The 22,894-nt window shown below is 34.8% G+C and overlaps 4 protein-coding genes across 5 annotated transcripts in view; 3 read left to right on the forward strand and 1 right to left on the reverse strand.

The window, feature by feature from the left end:
• Positions 1–2,593: 2,593 nt before the first annotated feature.
• Positions 2,594–4,864, reverse strand: LOC116019744 (probable WRKY transcription factor 30). The gene is made up of 3 exons (XM_031260068.1): positions 4,420–4,864; positions 4,206–4,331; positions 2,594–3,688 (listed from the first exon to the last, which is right to left on the reverse strand). Exons 1-3 carry the CDS (start codon positions 4,737–4,739, stop codon positions 3,064–3,066), a joined length of 1,071 nt encoding a protein of 356 aa, XP_031115928.1. The 5' UTR covers positions 4,740–4,864; the 3' UTR covers positions 2,594–3,063.
• Positions 4,865–13,060: 8,196 nt separating this feature from the next.
• LOC116019739 (RNA polymerase sigma factor sigE, chloroplastic/mitochondrial-like) lies at positions 13,061–16,590 on the forward strand. Its single transcript, XM_031260054.1, has 6 exons — positions 13,061–13,198; positions 14,198–14,955; positions 15,047–15,193; positions 15,385–15,621; positions 15,883–16,146; positions 16,237–16,590. The coding sequence occupies exons 2-6, from the start codon at positions 14,248–14,250 to the stop codon at positions 16,432–16,434; spliced, it is 1,554 nt and encodes a 517-aa protein (XP_031115914.1). The 5' UTR covers positions 13,061–13,198; positions 14,198–14,247; the 3' UTR covers positions 16,435–16,590.
• Positions 16,591–16,625: 35 nt separating this feature from the next.
• On the forward strand, positions 16,626–18,590 carry LOC116019746. Its single transcript, XM_031260071.1, has 3 exons — positions 16,626–17,188; positions 17,308–17,577; positions 18,099–18,590. The coding sequence occupies exons 1-3, from the start codon at positions 16,832–16,834 to the stop codon at positions 18,399–18,401; spliced, it is 930 nt and encodes a 309-aa protein (XP_031115931.1). The 5' UTR covers positions 16,626–16,831; the 3' UTR covers positions 18,402–18,590.
• Positions 18,591–19,953: 1,363 nt separating this feature from the next.
• Positions 19,954–22,894, forward strand: part of LOC116019740 (polypyrimidine tract-binding protein homolog 2-like) — a 5,651-nt gene continuing 2,710 nt past the window's right edge. The window contains exons 1-5 of one of the 2 annotated variants that reach the window (XM_031260057.1): positions 19,954–20,112; positions 20,745–20,931; positions 21,040–21,249; positions 22,572–22,634; positions 22,730–22,803. In XM_031260057.1, the coding sequence (XP_031115917.1) occupies positions 20,746–20,931; positions 21,040–21,249; positions 22,572–22,634; positions 22,730–22,803 (533 nt within the window). In that variant the 5' untranslated portion in view covers positions 19,954–20,112; position 20,745. Of the gene's footprint in view, positions 20,113–20,729; positions 20,932–21,039; positions 21,250–22,571; positions 22,635–22,729; positions 22,804–22,894 lie in introns of both variants that reach the window. The other variant, XM_031260056.1, reaches the window with a different exon arrangement.

Consider the following 22,894-nt stretch of genomic DNA (forward strand, 5'->3'; position numbering starts at 1 on the left):
TAATTTTAATTACGTAGTATATTATAATATAAATGTATGTTTCCCTTATTTTGAAATGTGAACATATTGTAGCATATTATCTCACGAAATAAGATTAATCCAATAAGTTGATGAAATCCATTCAGATATTATAATTTGAATACAATAAACTAGAAACGATAACTTAATTATGTGAATCCTAGCATATGTATGTGGAATTGGAATTGGAAAAGATATGGTATGGGACGGCATGGGGTAGGAAGTATACTTCCCATCCTCGAAACTCTATCCCGTTCGCTATGCCCAAAAGAAATATTTTTCCATTCTCATCCCCCATCAACTTCCCATGTGTCAGAGAAGGTGGAACAAAACTTACTATAGGCGTCCTCTCTCATTAGAGCATCCTCATTTTTTTTATTTTTTTTTTAGTACAGAGCATCCTTATTAGTTGAGGATTTTATGAGATTTTTGTCATATCCATGTAGAAGAGAGAGAGAGGAAAGCAAGGGGAAAAAAACGAAAAAAATCTAACAATAAAAAAAAACCTATTTAATCGCTTAGGTGGCGCGTGTAGCAACAAGTGGGCGAAACGCACACTTGCATGCTTACTTTTCTCATTTCTTCTCAAAACATGAGCCCACAAAAAAACTACATTTGCAGGAATAAAAACCCCACAAAATCACCTCTCCCATTAGTCAAAATATCATAGGTTGGTCTGCGTGGGCAGCTCAGTTGGTCACAGTAGTGAAGTTTGAGAATAAATACCAAGGATCAAGTCTCATCAACTACAGTGTGTTGCGCAAAAGCAAAAGTCTAGCATATGTGTTGAGGTTGGGAAGAAAAAGAAATTATAAGTTGATTTTTTCCCTCTAAAAAATGGAGCAAAAGTCATTGAGGGGATGCTCTTAGCTACAACTAGAGGACAAGTTTTCGAAATTAAAATATATAAATAGACGATTTTAGCACTCAAATAGACATATGAGATCAATTAAGTTTTTACATTGTTACTATGTTAAAAAATTATAGTCCTTGGTTAAACACTTGTAAAAATCCTACTCCACTACAATAATACCCCTTTCTATAGAAAGCCCTTGGCTAGCTAATATTTATTTTGTTCCACTTTTATCCTTCTTAATCGAGTATTAAGTAAAGACCGATTGCTTAAAATTCACCTTTCTAAATCAAAACCTAACCCAAAAAAAAAAAAAAGGAGAGAGAATATTGTTACTGATGTGTCAATATATGATTTAATGCCTGCAAACAAAATAAAAGTTGTACGTAGTAATTTAAAATATTTGCAGATTAGGACATGATTAGTGCATGATGACTGCAAGCAATAAATTGTTGCGTTACGGCCTTGTGATTGCTTTAGGGCCGTACCAGTACCGGCCCAAAACTTTTAAGGCTCCGTTTTAAACGGGCTCAGCTCTGAAAACAATAAAGCATATTACTCCTTTCAGTCCTTTGTCCTTAACATCTAAAACACCAATAGTTATACCATGGACACGGGTTCACCTTGTAAGATGTTACAATTTACATACTCAATGTTCGTAATTTAAATTGTGATCATTCAGTATGTAAATTGTATATTTTGGATCTGAGTCCACAAAATAATTTGTCTTAAAACAAGGCCAATTTTACCGTGGATGATGGTTCACATGGACCATGACCAAAATGGTGTCGTTTTAAAATTTTCTATTAATAATAGTAGATGGTAAATTTCGTTATGCTTTATTTAGCAACCTCTCTCATTATTCAATTTCAATTTATACACAGCGTAGTTTCATTACAGCAACACTACAATATCATTCTAATTCAACTATAGGTTCATTTAATAATATACATTCAATATGTGAAATATAATATTCAATTTTACTTTATACACGATATAATTTCATTATTGTTATTATTCAGCTATTGTTTCATTTAACAATATACCGTCAATATGTGAGATATGTTATTCTATTTAATTTTATACACACTATAATTTCATTACAGTACCACCAAAACATCATTCTAATTAAACTACAATTTCATTTAACAATATACATTTAATATTTGACACTAACTTATAATTTCAATTTCATTTTATGTACAATATAATTTCATTATGACACCACTAAAGTATCATTATTATTCAATTATGACTAACTCTTAGTAGGATCCATTACATTCCAAATTTGCATGCAATGAATATCGAGGGCTATGAAATATGTGAAGATTAGCTAGATATGTAAAAAGTCCTTTTTGATATAGATCATTTCAAAAAAAAAAAGTCATGTTTAGTAAATAATTAGTCTATCAGTCTAATTTTGACCTATTTGATCATTATTAGTTGTTTAATTTGGTTAAAAATCAATATAAATGTTTGATTAATAAGTTTTTTGTAACTCCAAAATACTAAATTTCAAAAAGGCTACTCAAAACAACCTTTTCAATTAGCCTTTTGAAAAAAAAAATTACACCAAACAGCTATCAGCTAATAACTAATTTAACAAACGTTTTTCTATAATCAGCTAATATGATCAATTAATTATACCTTCTAACACAATTAACTAGTAAAATCAGCTAACAACCATTTATCAAATTAGAAAAAATAAAAAGAATAATAAGATAAAAAATAAAAGGTATGTTTGATATTTGACAAAAAACGGTATACAAGTTTCTAAAATAATTATACATTGATACTCAAAACACCCAACAATTTCCTGTTCAATAATAAAAACTAAGTTATTAACTTATTAGTGTATTATATGATTGGATGTTGTACGTTCGCTAAACTTCACGGAATAAGTTTGGACAGTATCACTTTACTATTCCACTTCTACAGTATTACAGGTCACTTGAAACAAACCAAAAACAAAACAAAAAGTCCAACAATATAATGAGCTTCGAGAGTCAAGAATCAACTGAATTGGTTAAGCATAGACTAAGTAACTGCGAATTTTCTTCATCATCCTTCTCTGCAACGAGGACTAAGTTTCATCCCACCTGACAATGATCCAAAGATTCATGCAGGGATTGTTTAATTATATTTAACGCAGCTTTTATTCGACCGTTTTTTTTTTTTGGTGGTTTCAATTTTCAGGGGTTTGGAAAGAATCCATGGCTATCAAAGGTGAAGTTTGAGTCAAAACCCACAGTGCCAAAAGCAAATCCGGGGTCAACGGCGGGGGAATTTCCGGCGGAAACCGCCGGAATAATCCCGCCGGCGTTGGTAGTGGTAGTCGCCGGAGCTTCCGTTGTCGGCCGGGGACGGCGGCCGAAGTCGCTGGACGCCGTGGTGGAAGCAGGGGAGCCGAAGGAAGGCGAAATGCTCCACGAAAAGTTGCCGGCGTCCGGCGCCGACGGCGGCCGGAAAGTGTAGCTCTGATCGGAGCTTGAAGGGAAGGTGTATAAATAAGTGAACTGCTGATTTTCTTGGGGAGTGTTGTCTAAATCGCTGGTTTCAACTCTGAGTTGTCTGCGGAAACTTAAGAGAGTTTCCGATGGGTGGCCTTGTTGTTGGGTGAACGGGATAATATTCCGTTGGCTCTCCGGCATGTTTGGTTCTTGATTTTGCGGCGGGTTTGGGTTGCCGCCGGCCTGGTTGCAGGTGTGCCTTCCCCGGTAAGTTATGTCGAAAATGGTCGGATCCTCATCGGATCTCTGAACCTGTTTGGTAGCCAAACAGCCCTGGGCATGCCTATGAGTGCATCTGTAATAGCCTCTGCAAATACATATCAAAAAACAACTTCAGTTAGTATCCATAAGAAATCAACAATTAAGTCACTAAGGGTAACTCAGTTGATTCCTGAATAATAAATTGTAAATAAGAATATAAAATTAAATCTAGACAACTTAAAAACCTTTTTGTGAAGGTAATTGTCTAATTAATAGGCTGTTAAATCACATTTATCATTTCACAATTCTATGAGATCTTATGGGGTTGAGGGATTTTGTATTTTTTTTTTGGACAAAGAAATCAAGAACTTAATTTGGAGTAAAACTACCTGTAATTCAGTTGATTCCTGAATAATAGATTGTGGGTAAGGACATAAAATTAAATCCTGACAACTTAAAAATTTCACATTTTTGTGAGGATAGCTGTCTAATTAATAGACCTTTAAGTCACATTTATCCTTCCACAATTCTGTGGGATCCCGTGGGGTTGAGGGATTTTGTATTTTTTTGGACAAGGAAATCAAGAAGTAAGTTGGAGTAAAACTAAGACAGCTTGAATTAACCTGGGATATCTTGCTCCAAGAATGTCTTTCTGCCCATACTTTCTCCAACTATACCCATCATCAAGGTGCCCTTCAAGCCCCGACCCGGGACAAACCTGAACCTTTTGCGTCCAACGCGGCGCATTTCTACAAATCCACACAACATAATAAGTTTTCATGTCACACTACTACAGAAATAATATACTACGTCTAAATAATCATATTAAATGGGTACCTCCTCCGAGACCCATCATACTCGCGGTCAGAATCCTCACTATGAGGACTCCCCGTAAAAGACGACGGAGATTCAATTCCCAATGCCGGTCCAGCCGCCGCCGCCGGCTGGACCGCAGCACTCTCCGGCGAGTAGTTGAGCATCCCGAGCGCCCTGTCGTAGGAAGCCAGGACATTATGAACCAACAACTCCCGAGTCTCCGGAGAAAACGATGATGGCGCATTAAGGATCATCTGGAGATGCGTAGCAGCGTCCCTCCCATTCGCCAGCTCACTTATCAGGCTCTGCAAAAATTCCCGGTCGCCGCCGATATTGTCCATGTCAAGAACAGAAAATTAAGGGCAACTAACAACCAACCTGATCGAAACCTTAATCCCTCCGAAAGATTTCCGATGAAACGACAGGTTTTTCAGTTAGAGCATGCGAGTAGAAAGGGAACAGAAGAATTAAGGTTGTTGCATTTGAATGGGGAGAAGTGGAGGGAGGAAGATATAGGGGAGGAGGAGAGAGGGTGTTGATCCATCCGCCGTGGATGCCACATGGTAGAAGTTTGACCATTGAAAATGGGGTCCACTTAAATCTTGTTAGACCGGTCAACGGTCAATGGAATTATAGTTGAAGAATCAAGGAACAAAAGCCAGTCTTACTGCTGACCCATTCCAATACCTAAATAGTAAACTGTAAAACCTTGGGATTATTATTATTATTATTTGAGTGAGTAACGAGGAAACTGCCGTCACTATTTGATGGTAAATCCTACTTAAAAGGTGATAGTTAAACTTGGAAGCTTATACAATTATAGTAGGTTAATAGTTTGATCAACTTGATTGGGTTGTTTGAATTTATTTTCTTTTGTTAAATCACAAGGTGTTCTAAGCGTCAATTTATATCGTGCACCATGCATTGTGCACCCCGTATCAAAATGTTAAGATATGAGTTTTGTGTATTCTAGGTAATCGTTCTGTGTATTCCAGACAATCATTATGTGTATTCTAGGCAACCGTTCTGTGTATTCATGTTAGTAACACATGTTGTGATTTGTTTGTGCATTCAAATGTTTAGGAGGATGAGTTATGTGTATTTTGTGTCAATATTGTGTCAATATTCTGTGTATTCATGTTATTAACACAGGTTATGATGTGTTTGTGCATTCGAATGTTAAGAGGATGAGTTCTGTGTATTTTGTGTCGTCAATATTATGTGTATTCTAGGCAAACGTCCTGTGTATTCTAGATATGGATTATGTGTATTATATATAATGAATTCCATTGAGGCATTCGCGTCTGCGTCCACTAACATCGAAATGACATCGTTTCGGACTAGGGTCCACAGTGCACTGTGGACCCTGGTCCACGATATAACGATTGGTTCTAAGTAGGCCCTAACTGTATGCCCTCATTCATACCGGATCGGTCCAATTAAGGGGCAAAATACTGACCTGATTGGTTTTTCTATACGAGAAGGAATTTGAACTCCTGACCTTTCTTAAGTGATGAGAGTGCACGGCTACTCACGTTTTTTTTTTTTAAATATGTTTTAATGATTTGATTATATTGAGGAACAAGTAATCATATCATGTGTAATTGATTGAAACAATGTTGATGGGGAGGAAAGGGAAGATGGACCAAATGATGGGGTGAGTCCTTATAATTTTGATTGGAAAGTCAGACAATATAAGAAGACCAAAGCATCTTCAGACTTTTAAATTACGCGTTAATTTGTACGGTGATACCTAGAATCTCAGTTTTCTTAGTTTTATAATAAACTTGTACATTTCTTAACTCGCTCTACATTCTATAATAATGTTACATACATATGATAGCTTTACATAGGATATATAGCTGATGGGCTCTCAAATATATATATATATATATATAGTATTACTAGAAATGTAGCAATCAGTTATGTTTGCAAAAATTCTGACATAATTAGTCTAGCCATTGGCTTGGTAAGGAAGAAGGTCTCACTCAAAGCACCTACGGCCTTCTCGATTTGGGTCGATTAGACTTGCTTATTGCGTTAATTTGTCATGTCATTTTCTCTACATTCTTTTTTTTTCCTTCTCTCGCTAACTACTTACTTTGATTTACGAGAAAGTCGATAGTCGATATCCAAATGTACATAGTAGGAAAAATCCAACTTATAACTTTAGCCGATAAAGATTCTTTAAAAGGTAAATTAAGATAAATTGTCCATAGTGACTAGTTCAAATTAAGAAGGTAAATAGACAATTTATACAATGAATTGAACTTGGAAGTTGGAACATTAAAGTTACCAAACCAATTGTCTTACCAGCATAGTTAGGTTGCCCCAAATATATTATATTTCTCTACTAAAATTACTTATAACATTTATGGAGTACTATGTTATGTTATTGTTATGGATGTTAAATATATAATGTTTTATAGAAAAATATGTAATTTTGATTGAATTATAGAAATATATTAATTTTTGTTTAAAAAAATATTAATTATGCAATCTCACACACAATCAACTGTTATACTATATTAATTCACAATAAAAAAATAATTAATTTGTAAGTAATCAATAAACATAAAATAAACTTTTTTTTTCGGGAAAAACAGTACTTTTCATAATTAATAGGAGCTTTTACTTTTACCCCAGCAATTTTAATAATTACACTTACGGAGTTACGGGCATGAAAATGACGTCAGTCTCGGGCCCGTAGCTTACGCTAGTAATAAACTACTGAGTCGAAACTCCCCATAAAAATCGCTTTTTGTGCTCCAAACGCGGCCTTGAATATTTTATTTACCAAGTAATTACAATAATAATTTCACTTAGACCCCTGAGCATTAGGTTATTTACATCCCAACCCATTTATATCTTAAGAATATTATACCCCGTAAAATAATAACAAGATATATCATTCTTTTTCTGAACAATTTACACTTTAGGTACTTGAATTATAGGTAAATAAAATTTTACATCTCCAATTATATTATCAGTGACATTTATCTCTCTTCAATTGTCTACAAAGTAATTTTTGCCCTATGAAATAATTTTTTTAATCGAACCATAATAACATTAAGGGACGAAAAAACTCACTATTTAAACAATTAAGGGATAAAAGATTTTAACAAATATAATTGAAAAATAAAAAGCTAATATTTTACTGTAATCTAAGAACAAAAAAAACATCTTTTTTCCCATTTTTATGTAAGATATTGCAAACAATTTGATAATAAAATTTCAAGGTGCACATGACGAGAAATAAATAATGGTTAAACACTTATAGGATGGTACAATCTAAAAAGTTAGAATGAGAAATACTTTGAGTTTGTTTTGAGTACAGTGTATCAGTCTACAAACTTAAATCTTTTTCTAATTTTTTTTATTTATACTTAATGCAAGAAGCATCAATACTTATCGGTATTATAGACTTTCTGAATATAAAATATATACAATATATCTTCGTATTATAATCTAAAAAGGTAAATTACGTAATACAAGAACTAGTTATAAATAATGCATGTAATTGATAATGTGTTACGTACATGCATTTCTATATGCAGGACTTGATTTGCAGCATATATTACACGTGGGAGGGTGAATACATTAGGGCAATTTGGACTTTGGAGTAGTATAACAACCAAGTGACCAACCATAGGGACAGCCGGACAGGGTATGTCGGAGTTTCTACTTTTCGTATTTTTTTTAAATTAGAGTTTTTTTTTGGTGGTGTTTATATGGGGTTAACCACATTATTATACCATGGACCAGGATTCATATTTCATTGTGAATCTATACAAAAATTTTGTACATTTAATTAATACATTATGTATCTATAGTTAATAGTCCCTATACATGTAAACACATTAAAAAACTTGACAATTGCTGATACATAATATGATAGCTACAGGTACAGAAGTTAGCAACTGCAAGTACAGAATGTGTCAACTATAGATACAGAATCTGAAAGTTATTTTTAGACTAGGGTCTACAATGCAAGGTAGACCCTGATCCATGGTATAATTTGCCGTAAACCCTCCTTCAGTGTAATTAATGATAAGTGCATTTTTGCCCCAAAAAGGTGCTTGAGCGGGCGGAGCATAATTTTTGTACTAGAGTGTCACAAGTTCAATTATTGTCAACATCTGCTTGGCCAAACTCATCGTACAAGATTTTTCTAGTGCAATTTGCCGCTGATGTGTAATTTACAAGCTATTACCTAGAAGTTAAGTTTACCCAGTCCACACGGGCCTTCAAATAGTAGTTACGAGGTTTTCTCATCATCTATAAAGAATGATGTTTATTTTTAAAAAAAAATATTAAAAGGTTAGTTGTTAAAAACAAAAAAAGATAATTTAAAAATTAATTAGAACATGATACGTTAAGTAAACACAAAAACAAAAATAAATAAAGTAAAAAGTGAGACTATATGTAGTATATAACTTTAAATTAAACATAAAAAATTCACCTATGTCGTGTAAGGGTCATCGAGATTCAAGGACAGATGGATGCATTATATTATTGACCAAATTTGTTCTTGTGAACTAACATACACTAAGTAACCCAATTACAAATGAGATACTATCAAGAAAAAAAAAAAGACAAATGTATATCTAAAAGTGAATTAACAAAATTTAGAGTAATTCCAACCAAAAGTAATATTTACTACTTAATACAATAGCAATTGCAATAAGTATTTAGATAATTGTTTTTAGAAAAGTGTAAATTAGACGTTAATTTTAATGTCAACTATCTTCTCATATATAATCTTACATTAATATACTTTGAATTATATTACTTATTTAAGTACAAATATTGGGCATCAGATCAGTCGCGCAATACGCATGAAAAACTAGTCATTTGTATATACTTAATTGTATAAACGACTAATTAATTTAATCACTTTGTGGGTGCCATACGTTTAATTTGACCGTATTCATGAAATAATGGCATGTTTGGTTGAGTGTAGTTTGGGATGAATTACAATTCAGTAAATTCCCAAACTACATTGTTTGGTTGGAGGGAATTGCAATTCCCTCCAAATGATGAATTGCAATTCATGGGTACCCCCCATGAATTGCAATTCGGTGGAGAGGAGGGGCAATTGTGTTGGTGTAAAGACAATTTTGCCCCTCCTCCCATACCCCATTGTCTTTTTTTTTTTTTTAATTTAAAAAAATTATTATTATTATTCTTTTTTTAAAGAATTATTATTATTATTGTTGTTGTTGTTGTTTCTGAAGAAATTATTACTAGTATTATACTTATTATTATTATTATTATTGATGGAATTATTATTATTATTATTATTATTATTGAAAGAATTATTATTATTATTATTACTACAACTACAACATATACTACAACATAAGGGCATTTTAGTCATTTTGTCGTTTCTTATCTTTCAATTCTCTGTACTTCTATCTCTGTCTACCAAACACTGTAATTTAAATTCCTACTTTATTTATTGAATTGCAATTCCACCGAGTTACAATTCTTTCCCCCTAATTTCCTCCTCCCAACCAAACACCCTGTAAAAGGCTAACTTTTTTTCTTCTTCATTTTATCTTCCTCCCAAAAAAACAAAACAAAATAAAATTGGAGAAAAGACTATATGATCTTCAACCACTTTATGTACATAATTCTATTAAAAATAATCTTATATAACCTTTTGTAAAAGATTAAACTTGAATATATTGGTCGGATGAATTGAATAAACCTCAATAATATTTAGGTATGTTGATGCATGCATGTAAAGGTTTATAGTAATTGGACTTGTTCAAATTCCCAACCACAGGAAGGACAATAGAAGAAAATGAGATCAGAAACGTCAAAGTCCAAAAGGTTAGTCTAATTTCGGAAAAGCTAATAATTAGCTAGGAATCTTCTGGAGATAGATACATATATAGGCCATAGGTGCCGTATAAGGGTGGTCGGAATTAACGTGGAATATTTTAGCATTCGGCCGCAATTGTTTGCTTTGCGGGCGTTAATTAACGCTGCCGGGTAACTAAGACCATTCCAATTTCCAAGTGGCAAGTGCATACAAAATAGTTTTTTTTTTTTTTTTTCCACTTGAAATTATTTATGATTATAATATAATGTATTAATTAATAAAAATTAGATATAACATCCTAAACAAACGAGACCGTCTACACTCACAAAATAAAGAATATAAATAATCTTGTCTTGATGATGATTGATGGATATCCAGTAAACACCACCTAGCAAGCACTCGTGCAGGACAATCGGGCTCGACAGTCAACACTCGAAACGTAACCAGAAATTATGCTATGGACCGGGTGCACCTTGCAAGGTATACCCGGGTCTATGTTCACAAATTTAGAACTCTATGTTTACATATTTAGAATTATACGTTCACAATTTTATATCTCAATATACAAAATTACATTACTCAATATTCACAACTTTGAAACTCTATATTCACAATTTTGTTATATAGATTCAAAAATTGTGTTATAATGTTGAACATAGAGTTTCGATACGGTTGAACATAGAGTTATGAAATTGTGAAAATAGAGTTATAAAATTGTGAACGTAGAGTTATGAAACTGTGAACGTAGATCTATAAAATTGTGAACGTAGAGTTATGAAACTGTGAACGTAGATCTATAAAATTGTGAACGTAGAGTTATGAAACTGTGAACGTAGAGCTATGAAATTGTGAACATGAAGTTATAGAATTGTGAACATGAAATTATAAAACTGTGAACATGAGGTTATGAAATTATGAACATAGAGTTATGAAATTGTGAACATAGACCTTGGTCCACCTTAGACCTTGCAAGGTAGACCCGAATCCATGGCATAACAGTCCAACCAATTAGTCTTGGCTCCCTAATTCCATAACTTATAATCTCATTAGTTGCAACCTCTCATTTATTACCCATTTATTACTTATTTATTACCGATAAATTCTCTTTAAATATCCATACAATTCAATTAATCATCCATAAGTGGCTTATTACCTACTCTTTTACTATAAAAGAGGGTAGCCAAATACAATATTGGGGAGACTGACAGCTGCTTCATCTCTACACAATATTACATGTACAAATCACCTACAAATTAGTGAATTTTTGCCTTGGCACTACCTAAAAATGATTTATAGTTTTTACTTTTCGTTTTTCACTTTAAAATTACTGTGTCTACTCTTGTCTCTATCTGATCGATTATGTTGACCCGCTGAGTGTCGGGTCAACGATTGAAATGTGAATAAATTTAGATTTGTTGACAAAATGAGAAGGTTTTAAAACTTGAACTAGAATGAGAAAAGAGTGTTTGGGACATATGTTTCATGTCAGAAACGCATGTTCCACATTTTAAAACCTTCCTATTATGTTAACAAATCTAATCTTATTCTCATTTCACTCTTTGACCCTCGAGTGTCTACCCCGGGTCACGAAACCATCAATGATATTAATTAAAACCTTGGGTTTCTCAAAGCAGGTTTGAATTTGTACTCTTTATTTTGAAACTATTCATTTTCCTGGAAGTTGGAGAATGGAGAATATGGAATTTATTTTACATATACATATATTCTTTTTAAAGGGTGGATGAATAGTATCTAATGGGTTGGCTCTTTTTCCTAATCTGATCTCCAACTTGGCTTGGGCATTAGAGAATGAAAAATAATTTTTTTTTTTTTAAACAAGGATGAAAATTAAATTTGTATTTTCATGCTAAACATGCCGTCATTCCTTCATTATTGATTCTTGCATTTACTCAAATTGTAACAAATATCAACTCCAAATCAATTATATATGCAACCTATTAATTATATATGGAGTATTAATGTATTATATATTGAATATGTTTGGTGTGAAACCCTCTCACGTATAATAAGACCTACATATAATATTTTTTTAGTTAAAATATACTCCGTAATACTTTTTCAAGAACCAATAAAAAGTAGTATGCATCACATTTTAGTTTAAAGTATTATATATCTTATGTAAATTGAAGAGAGCTATGTAGGAGATGAGGTTAGTAGGTTTACATGCAACTCCATATGTTCTATTTTAATAGACAGATTTATTGGCCCTAATTGACACGTCCAATTTGATATTGATTTTTTTTTATTGCATGAGCTTCTCATTGGTTGATTTCAAAAATAGTGGAAGATTAGATTTGTAAGCAATGCTCTCTCTGATGTTAGTGAATTGATTAACTGTTTTTGATCGATATGTCTAATTATAGTAATTTCAAATTACATTTTAATTTAAATGGAAATTGAAATCAAAATCAAAATCTATTTTGAAGAATTTTTGTAGATGAGATGGCAAGCAATTAAGCCCCAAACAAATCAAGCATCTTATTTGTATTTCTAATGGCTGTCATTAGGCAACGTGAGCTCCCCTTCTACCACCGGAAACCCCCCATTTTTCGTCGCTACAAAAAAAAAACCACATGCGGGTCCCACGATGTTTTTTCGGTAACGCCTATGATCCAATCATACATTTTCACGTGTCAACACTCATATCCATACATAAACTACCTCCTGCAAAAAATCTATCTCTCTGCTCCGGCGTCCTCCACGTCATCGTAGCTCCTTTTTGGGTCTCGACGTGGGCCGTTAGACGCCGTTGATCAAGCTCTACGTACCTATTGACCGTTGATTTACCAAGAAAAAAATGCTTGTGGCTACCGAAATTTAGAGGGCATATTTATATTTTCTCGAACACCTCTTTACATGTGAGAATCTCTGGAAGTTAAATTCACCGGAATCTTGAATCTCCGTCGCCGGAATCACATTGAATTGTCGTTCCTCTATATATTTCTTCAGGTATGTGTTGGTGTTCTTCTTTAATTTGCTGTCTTGTCTGTGATTTATGTACTGTGTAGTTGTTTATATCGCATGAATTGCCTAAAAAAATGTAATATGTGATGAGGAATCATAGTGTATAGTCTGTGTTCTGCTGTGAAAAGTTTGATCTGGGAATAATTTGTTGCATTATCCAAAAGATCAAAACTTTGAAAGGCAAGCTTCTGATGAATCATATCCAGAAACTAAATTTGGAAAGCTCTGTTGCTTGTTTCTATGGGAGTTTAGTAGATGAAGAGAACTAGGATTCTGAATTTGAGGTTAGGGTTTTTTATGTTGCAGTGGATTTAGGAGATCAAGGGTTTCTGTTTGGTAATTAGGTTCATGTTTCCCACTTATCCAATCCTGTATGTTGTAGTTTATGAACCTGTTAGGGTAATATAAATGTATATGCTATGGTTTGATCCAGTCAGTTATGGGCAACATAGACTGGTTTACCTTATTGTGGTCCTTTTCTGGCTAAGGTCACAAGGCTGGGATTTATCTTGTGCACACACCCTCAGTAGTGGTTGCTGGTTTCCCTTGTCGCAAAAAATATAAATGTATAGTCACTATATATCAGGTTAGACTTGTAGTTGTGATGAGCTACTTCTTTCAATTTAGTATAGTCTATAGAACCAGGCAAAAAATTCTCTTTCAATTGAGACGGAACACACCTTTCAATTCTCTTGTTTAACTCGCATATTGTTCGCCTATTCAATCCTAAATTGAACAAAAGTTGCTTTGATTGTGTGTTTTTTTTCATGTATATTTTGAAGGGAGCCAAGGCAGATGAGCAGATTCTGTCTGGGCTAGAAATAGTAATGATATAAGCTGATTGTTGAGCTGTCAGAAGTTTAAATGTTCTTGTCAAGATTATATCAATACTATCTTAGTAGCTCTCCCAGTAATTATTTGGGTTAAAGTTTTCGGCTTTCTTGATCTGCACGACATAATGTGATAACGGCGTTATTGTGGCAGGACTCGGGTTGAAGAGAGCCCTAGTTCATTGCATATTTTTCTTTCCACCTATGGGAGTTGTGACTGTTTCCAGCTCTGCTGCGCGTAGTCTCAGAGGATTCAACAACAGATTTTCTGCTCGTTTATGTCCGCTTAAAGGACCGTTCATATTATCATTCAAAACCGACAAGACCAAAAATGCAGCCTTAGTTTCTCCGAAAGAAGCCGAATCTTTACTTATACAGTCTTCAAAAGAGGATGAAAAGAGGCTTGGAAAACCGTCAAAGCTTTCTGCAGGTCGAGTGTGTGGCGTTGTCTCCACCGACGAAGCCTCCCCGAGTACCATAGAATTGGACTACAATGAAACCGCTGCGAAACTGGAGAAACTGTACAAGTCTAGTCCAGAAACTGCGGGCTCTGATGCAGAACCCGGAGATCGTACTGTGAAGAGAGGGCGACGAAGGAGAAAGAGGATTGGAGAAGCCAATGAAGAAGCGGAGAAAGAAATTATTATAAGGAACCCGAAGAAGAAGGCTAAGCGATTGAGTCTTGATAAGAGGATTACGCTGAGAAAGAAAAAGGAAGGCGAATTGGTTGCTTCGATATCCCAGAAACGAGAGCACAGGGAGGCAACTAACGATGAAAAGATCGACATGCTTGTTAGGGAATACTCTATCGGTACAAATTTAGTGACCTTAGACTGGAAGAAGATGAAAATTCCACCCGTCCTTTCATCGTCTGAGCATTCGTGGCTCTTTAAACTGATGCAGCCTATGAAGGTAAGTGGAAAAACGGATTTGTATTGAAACTCTAAGGTTTTACTACATAGTGATATGCTCTTGACACTGTTATATTTTTCGCAACATTTAGGCAATATTTCAAGTTAAGGAAAATCTACAAAACGATCTTGGACGAGAACCAACTGATGTCGAAATAGCTGAAGCAACAAATATGGATGTTGTTCAGCTAAGGAAAACATTAGAAGTCGGGCAAGCTGCAAGAAACAAATTGATCAAGGTACGTTTTCAAGTCTGATCGCTATGTAAAACTTGTTGAGCATATAATATATATAAACATAAATGTGCAATCCAATTATCAGCTTAGGCTTTTAGTTGAGATGGAGCACATGTTTCAATTAAACTGATGTTACATGAGTTTAAGCTTTGGAAAAATCCATAACTCTGCTTGTTTTTTTTTTTTTTTTGCAGCACAATCTGCGCCTTGTTCTGTTTGTCGTCAACAAATATTTTCAAGACTTTGCTAGTAGCCCGAGGTTCCAAGACCTGTGCCAAGCAGGCGTGAAGGGGCTTATAACAGCCATTGATCGATTCGAACCCAAAAGGAAGTTCCGCCTCTCAACATATGGCCTGTTTTGGATCAGACACGCGATTATTCGCTCCATGACTCTTTCGAGCTTCACTAAGGTCTCCTTTGGACTCGAATCGGTATGATCATTTTACCATTTTAAGTTCAATGACTGTCAGTTTCATCCATTTTCGTGCTTGGAGTTTAAGAAAATAGGAACAATATGAAGCTGCATTGTAAACAAAATCATACATTAACAGATGAACATATACTACAATGTAATAGAGTCAGTTGTATTTTTTAAAAAAAAACATACATTAATGTCTGTCTGGGAATGATGGATATATACAGTCACACAGAACACAGTAAATACTTATAGATACAGAAAACATGCAATTCAGGTGAGAGCAGAAATTCAGAAGGCGAGAATGGAGCTGCTGGTGAAGCTGCAGAGGATGCCAACAGAGAATGAGATCACAGAGAGAGTTGGAATCTCCCAGGAGAGATATCACGAAGTTATGAAAGCTTCAAAGCCCGTCTTCTCCCTCAATGCAAAGCACAAGACAACACAGGAAGAGCTCATCGACGGCATCACCGATGTGGACGACGTCGAAGGCGACAAGCGCAAGCATCCCGCTCTTCTCAGACTCGCCCTCGATGATGTGGTAACACATTCTTTCACACTTTTCTTGCTCTGATACCAAATTTCTCACAACCTAAGCTCTGATATCAAATTAAATGATGCGTTCTTTCAGCTTGATTCTCTGAAGCCGAAAGAGAGTCTGGTGATGAGACAGAGATACGGTCTTGATGGCAAGGGCGACAGAACGCTGGGAGAGATTGCTGGAAATTTAAACATTTCGAGAGAGATGGTTAGGAAGCATGAAGTGAAGGCTCTGATGAAGCTTAAGCATCCTGCTCGAGTGGATTACCTTCGCAGATACATTTTCTAAATGTTGATTGAACTCGATCTGTTAGTACCTAATGTATATTAACTAATCAATTATATGTTTATAGTTACCTGTATTATATCATAGTACTGTAATACTTGTAATTCACATTCATTACAGATTTACAGTAGATTAAAAATACAAGAATTTCAGTGTTAAGTTTGCAGATTTGAAATTTTAAATATTTTGATTTGAAGATGAATCTGACGAAGCCACGTTTCATGCTTGGCGGAACGCCACGTAGCTCCATGGCTGCATGCAGGGCGACACGTATCACGTCGGTTATATTATGCTTTCCGTTCCCGTATCTTCCGGCCTTTATCAGTTGCACACGTACTACATGAACAGCCGCCATTAATCATATCCAATTTTCTTCAGAAGAATCTGCCGGACAGGAAAAATGGTGAAATTAGCGTCGGCGAGAGATTGCCGAGTATACGGGCCGGGGCGATCGCGGAGCAGAGCGGAATACATGAACGCCGGCTTGTATGTCTTCTCGACGGTTGTACTGTTGTGCGGTTTTGCGGCGGAGCTGTCGCGGGAGCCGAAATCGGGGCTAGTTCTCTTGCTCATAGCTTTCGCGCTCATCGCCGTAGTGAATTTTCACGATCTCTTGGCTCACCTCGCCGGCCTTGATTTCCGGCTGTCGTTGTTCGCCTACGACACGCAACTTGCCGTCGTCGAGTTCGCCGCGCCGCTGCTTCACATCCTCGGCTGCCTCTGCTCTTTCCTCGGAATCCTTTTCCTCTTCATCCAGGTTACACAGAGAGATTTTGATTTTGATTTTAAAATTTTTAAAATTCCTCATAAATTTCAATTCGCCTTCATCTTCCTCAAATTCGCATCCAGTTCTGAGCGTCATTGAAATAAATGCAGGAAGAAAAGGGGAATTATAGGTACTATGAACTGGAGAAGCAAGCTTTGAGCCTGTTGATTGCGGGGCCTACACTGTGGCTGCTAGGTTCAATCCTGAATTCATGTCAGATATACGAGAGAGCCGGCGGGCACATGCAGATTCTGCAACAAAGCATCCACATTCCGTTCCTGATGGGGAGTTTGCTGTTTCTAGTGGGAGCAATTCTTAATTTCACCAGCAAAGACAACCACCATACTCAACTCATATACCATAGTTTCAGATCATTACTGGTATAATTAATCCTACATTTGAATTAGAATAAATTTCAATTCAATTTAGTTTGTATTATTCTTTTTAATCTGTTTTTTAGTTCATATTCTTATCTTTAGCAAAAATAGTTGCTATTAAACTCTCTCTATACTGATAGTACTATCATCTTTGTTACAATGCAGTATCTGTTCATAATTACTTTCATGACTACTTTATGAACTACTCTGTTACAATGTTCATAATTATTTCCATTACTACTTTATGAACTACTATGTTACAATGCATTATCTGTTCATAATTATTTTCGTGATTACTTTATGAACTACTCTGTTACAATGCAATGCAGTATCCGTTCATAATTACTTTTATGACTACTTTATGAACTACTCTATTACAATGCAGTATCTATCTGTATAATTACTTTCATGACTACTTTCTCAACATACTCTGTTACAATGCAGTATCTGTTCATAATTACTCTCTAATATATTGAGAGGCACTACTAGTTCTGTTACAATACAGTATTGATTTCATATTGCAGAGTGGGATGTGGGTGTGGGTGGGGATATGCGGGAGCACGTTGCTATTTGTGGGGGGTTTGGCGAACGTGGTGAAAGTGTTCAACGTACAGCAGATGAGTGGAATGATGAGACTTGAGAAGCTGAGGGGCGGAGCGCAAGAGCGATTGATGCATGAAAGAGAAGGCAGAATGCCGCTTATCTTAGACGAGGCAGAGAAGCAGAGGAGGAGAAAAAAGCCGCCGCATGAGGAGTGGCAACCGGCGCCGGCAGCTCCGGTTCCCGCTCCGACTCCGTACAAGGATGTTCTTGTCGGGAATGTTTGAACACTTGTGCATATATCCACACACCTCTTACAGCCTTAGATTGTTATTGGAGTTTTGTCGATCTGTTGGACAAATTAGTTTTAACCCTACTCTCAATGTTTATTTAAACATTTTTTTAAAAGTTTTTGTATGTAACTAAAAATTACGAAACACCAAATCCAATGCAACTGCATGATATCCTTGTAAGCATTTTTTAAAGTACTCTCAAAGTGAGACGGTCCATACATTAGACCTGCCTCATTGCGGGTCTAATTTCTTACCCATTTTTGCGGGTCGGCTTGTTATGTCCACCAGCTAGAGTTCATGCAACCTTAGTTTGCCTCACGTGGGTTGATGACGTCGCGGTTTATATATATATATATATATATATATTGAAAATAGGATTAGCTCACGGGTCGCAGGTCAGACCCGTTAGGCCCTCTTATTCGCAAGCCATTTTTTGTAGTCCTAATCTGCGGGTTTTAGCATGAGGATCAAATTGATTAATTTTTTATTATTATTTTTTTAAAAAATTGATTAATTTTTTAAAATAAAGAAATTACTATTTTAGTTCATCAAGTTTAATTGTCAAAATTTTAAATGATTCGATGATCAAATTAGTTGAAGAAGATAAATTGTGAGTTATCCTATCAATTTCTAAGTTATACCCTAACTGTACATTTTGCGCACAATGAGTCTTATCTCATCTTGTCGGTCAAGATCTCTCAATGACATTTTATATTTCTAGTGGGATGTTAATTTTTCTTTTTCTAAATAATTAAATAATGAACCAATTCAATAACAATTAGATCTAGAAAAAAATTAGGTAGAGATAACATTCACAACTGACCGTCAAACACAACTCGGGCAAAACACAAAGCTATCATGTTAATTCTTTTTATTAAACTAGTCTTTTCTATGCTCGATGTACAAAAAATATGTCTAATATTTATATATTTTTTTTAAATAACTAATAAATTCTTACAAATTAAAATATAAATGAAAAATATTTATTATATTAATCCAATATATAATGTCTACAATTATTATTGTCATTAAAGAAAAGTGATAGTAATTGGTGTTCCAATATGGCGCCAACTAATACACTAATTCTTGTATACTGGGGTATCTCCTTCATTTAAATCTAAAAAATAAAAATGATAGTGCATAAAATATAATGAATGCATGTGCATGGTAAAGTTAATGGAAAAAGATAACGGAGTTATAACAGTAAGTATATTTTTGTCCAAAAATTGTATAGTAAAAGTGTAAAACTCTAAAAATAAGATGCACAAAATGATTAGTACTAATAATATAGATTTTAATTAGAGATATAATTTTGATTGTGACTTATTATGTTTTTAGATTATAAGATAATAAGAATTTAAATGATTACTAATTATGATAAATAAATAAAAATTTAGAATGTAACGAGGCAAAATTAGAAAGGTAGACCTGAAGGGTCAGACTGAGATTAATTTCGGGTAAGTTGGGGGTAATTTGCTCAAATTTTTTGTAACTTAAAACATTATCCCGATTCCGGAGTCTATTTATTTAGAGCTCCCAAAGAGGATATTGTTACTTGTTCGTCACTAAAAAGTTGTGAGTTTATCTTTCTTTCTTTTCACAGCGGAAAAGAGGAAGAAGCATATAGCTGAGCTCTTCGTACATCGTACATCCGTTCTTCGAACCCTAAAGCTATTAGAACATCCGCGTTCTCTTCATCACTCAGGTACAAATTCTCCAATGCTCTCCTTTTTCATCTTGTGACCTAATTCAATTCCTTCGTCCGGTTTATATGTCTTTTTGTTGATTCTATGCTTAAGACTGATAATTGTGAGATTGGCACCGGTTTGCTTGCTTGATTTTGAAAATTTTACCGGAATTCCTTTATTTTATTTTTTCGTTTTGCCCCGGAATTCTCCAGTACAACTCTCTCTTCAATTCCTCGTTCCTTTTTATTTTTATTTTTATTTTGTTTTATTTTTTAATTTTAATTTTCATTTTAATTTTTTGTTTTATGAATGTTTATGATACAGTTAGTGTATTTTTTCACTGTATCTCTGATATGGAGTAACTTGTTTGGTTTTGCTGGCAACAACCCTCTATCACCTTTTATGCTATCTTTTATTAATATACATGATTGGACTAGGGTTTTGAGAGAATGAAGGCTAAAGAGTATGACTTGGTTTAAATGAGTATATGAAACTTGAAATCTTTAGACATATGCTCAATTCATGAAAAGACAGCTGCATTGTGTGTTATGTTTTGCTCTTATTGCTTTTTTATGGTCTACAATTGCAAAAGGGGAGTATATGAGTTAGGTATCTGTCTTGGCTTTTAATGTAGGTTGGGTGTATGCAGAATGTCGTCTGTGTCTAGTCAGCCTCAGTTTCGGTATACGCAACCCCCATCCAAGGTTCTCCATTTAAGAAATTTACCGTGGGAATGCACGGAGGAGGAGCTGATTGAATTGGGGAAACCATTCGGTAGAGTTGTCAATACAAAGTGCAATGTTGGAGCAAATAGAAATCAAGCATTTATAGAATTTGTAAGTTTATGGTTTTCTATCTCCTTATTCTCCATCTGTAATCATTATGAGAAGTCATTTTTCTATTTATGTTCTGAAATTCCTGTTCATTCATCTTGATGATTGTAGGCAGAACAAAACCAAGCTATTGCAATGATATCATATTATGCTTCATCATCAGAGCCAGCTCAGGTACGGGGGAAAACAGTGTACCTACAATATTCCAACAGGCAAGAGATAGTGAACAACAAAACCACTGCGGATGTTGCTGGAAATGTACTGTTAGTGACAATTGAGGGAAATGATGCACGCCTTGTCAGCATTGATGTTTTGCACTTGGTAAGTAATTATGCCTTGGACACTGTGGTTCGAAGTGAAATACTTTCAATAGAATAAACTTTCTCATTACTATGGTGCTTAGGTTGTAGTACATCAAGCTCTCTTTTAGCATTGTTTGACATGAATGCGAATGTATCAGCAGGCCAATGCCAAGGAAATATCTTCAATGGCAGCTTATTGCATCGGGAAAATGAGCAAATGTGTGTTTGTCTCCTTTCTCTTTTGCTTACCACTGCTCTTTCTTCCCTTCTCATCTAACTATCCTGAGTTTCTTGGAGTGTGGGATACACTTTTCATTTCTAATATGTATTGAACTCCCTTACTTAGATTCTAAGATTCTCTTTTGAAGCAAAACCCTTAATGTGTAATTAATATAGGGCACTGCCATTAAACAATTGCTCCTGCTTTGGTTGCATGGAGTTATTCTTGGGATATGCAAAGGTCTTTTTGGAAACCACATTTCTGTTCATGTTTGAACCATAACTCTAGATGAAATGTACTTATCATCTGTCACTGTGTTTCCTAAAAATTCATAACCTGGCCATCTCCTGTATTCCTATCCTTTTTTTCTGGAAGCATTACTTCTACTTGAATTTATTTACATTCATACATGTATCACTTACCAAAGTTTTAATTGCTCTGCCCCCTTCTTTGTTTTTGTTACTACACTTGCCCTTTCATGTGATAGAGCTTTTATAGTATTTTGTTAAATATATGTGAACCAATGAATGATGAGGTGTCGTTGAAATTTGGTTGTCCCTTATACTAAATTATTTTCCAAAAATACACAATGATGTGGGATGTCTTTAGGGTTTTACCAAAAATTATATCACATGCTGCCGGTTATTTATTGGACTATTTTGGCTTGATATTGTGAACTCTGAAAAGGAATGAGGTCAAGCACTTCTTTCTTATAGCTCTTGAAGGAGTGGTTGGCAAGGAAAACCCAGCAATCACGTACCACCTTTATTCCCAGAAGTTGAGGATGAATAAATTAGGTTCAATACTTTTCCATGAGGACATGGGGAGTCTTTTGTTGACTAACTTAGCCACCAGTGTTCTTTTCTATTCTTTTAGTTGTTAGCCGTTTATGGGGATGTTTGTGTTGGGGACATATTATTGATGTTATATTCTCCCCAAAATAAATTCAATTCTTTAGCCTATTATTATGATGTTCAATGATGTGGTTGATAAGAATATTGGCAATTTTCCTTCAAGAGACCATGATGGAAATATATATAGGGCTTTCATTTTCTTCTAGATATGTTTATTATGAATGCCTTTTTAGTAAGTTATATTATCAATGCTATTACGTTTTCCAGGTGTTTTCAGCTTTTGGATTTGTGCATAAGATCACTACATTTGAAAAGACTGCTGGATTTCAGGTGTGTATATTTTGGGATAATCAATGTGTTTATAATGCATTTGTCTTTCCCTGTTTCTAGGCTACAACTTCACTCTGATGCTTTTTTTTCTTCAGGCTCTGGTGCAATTCTCTGATGCAGAAACTGCTACTTCTGCAAAGGATGCCCTTGATGGAAGAAGCATTCCTAGGTGATGTTATTGATCCCTAGCTGTAGATGTGGAGCATTTACATAATGGCCGGATGCCTTCTTTTTTTTTTTTTTTTTTTTTTTTTTTTTAA

The sequence above is a fragment of the Ipomoea triloba genome, chromosome 5 (genome assembly GCF_003576645.1).
Source record: "Ipomoea triloba cultivar NCNSP0323 chromosome 5, ASM357664v1".
Lineage (NCBI taxonomy): Eukaryota > Viridiplantae > Streptophyta > Magnoliopsida > Solanales > Convolvulaceae > Ipomoea > Ipomoea triloba.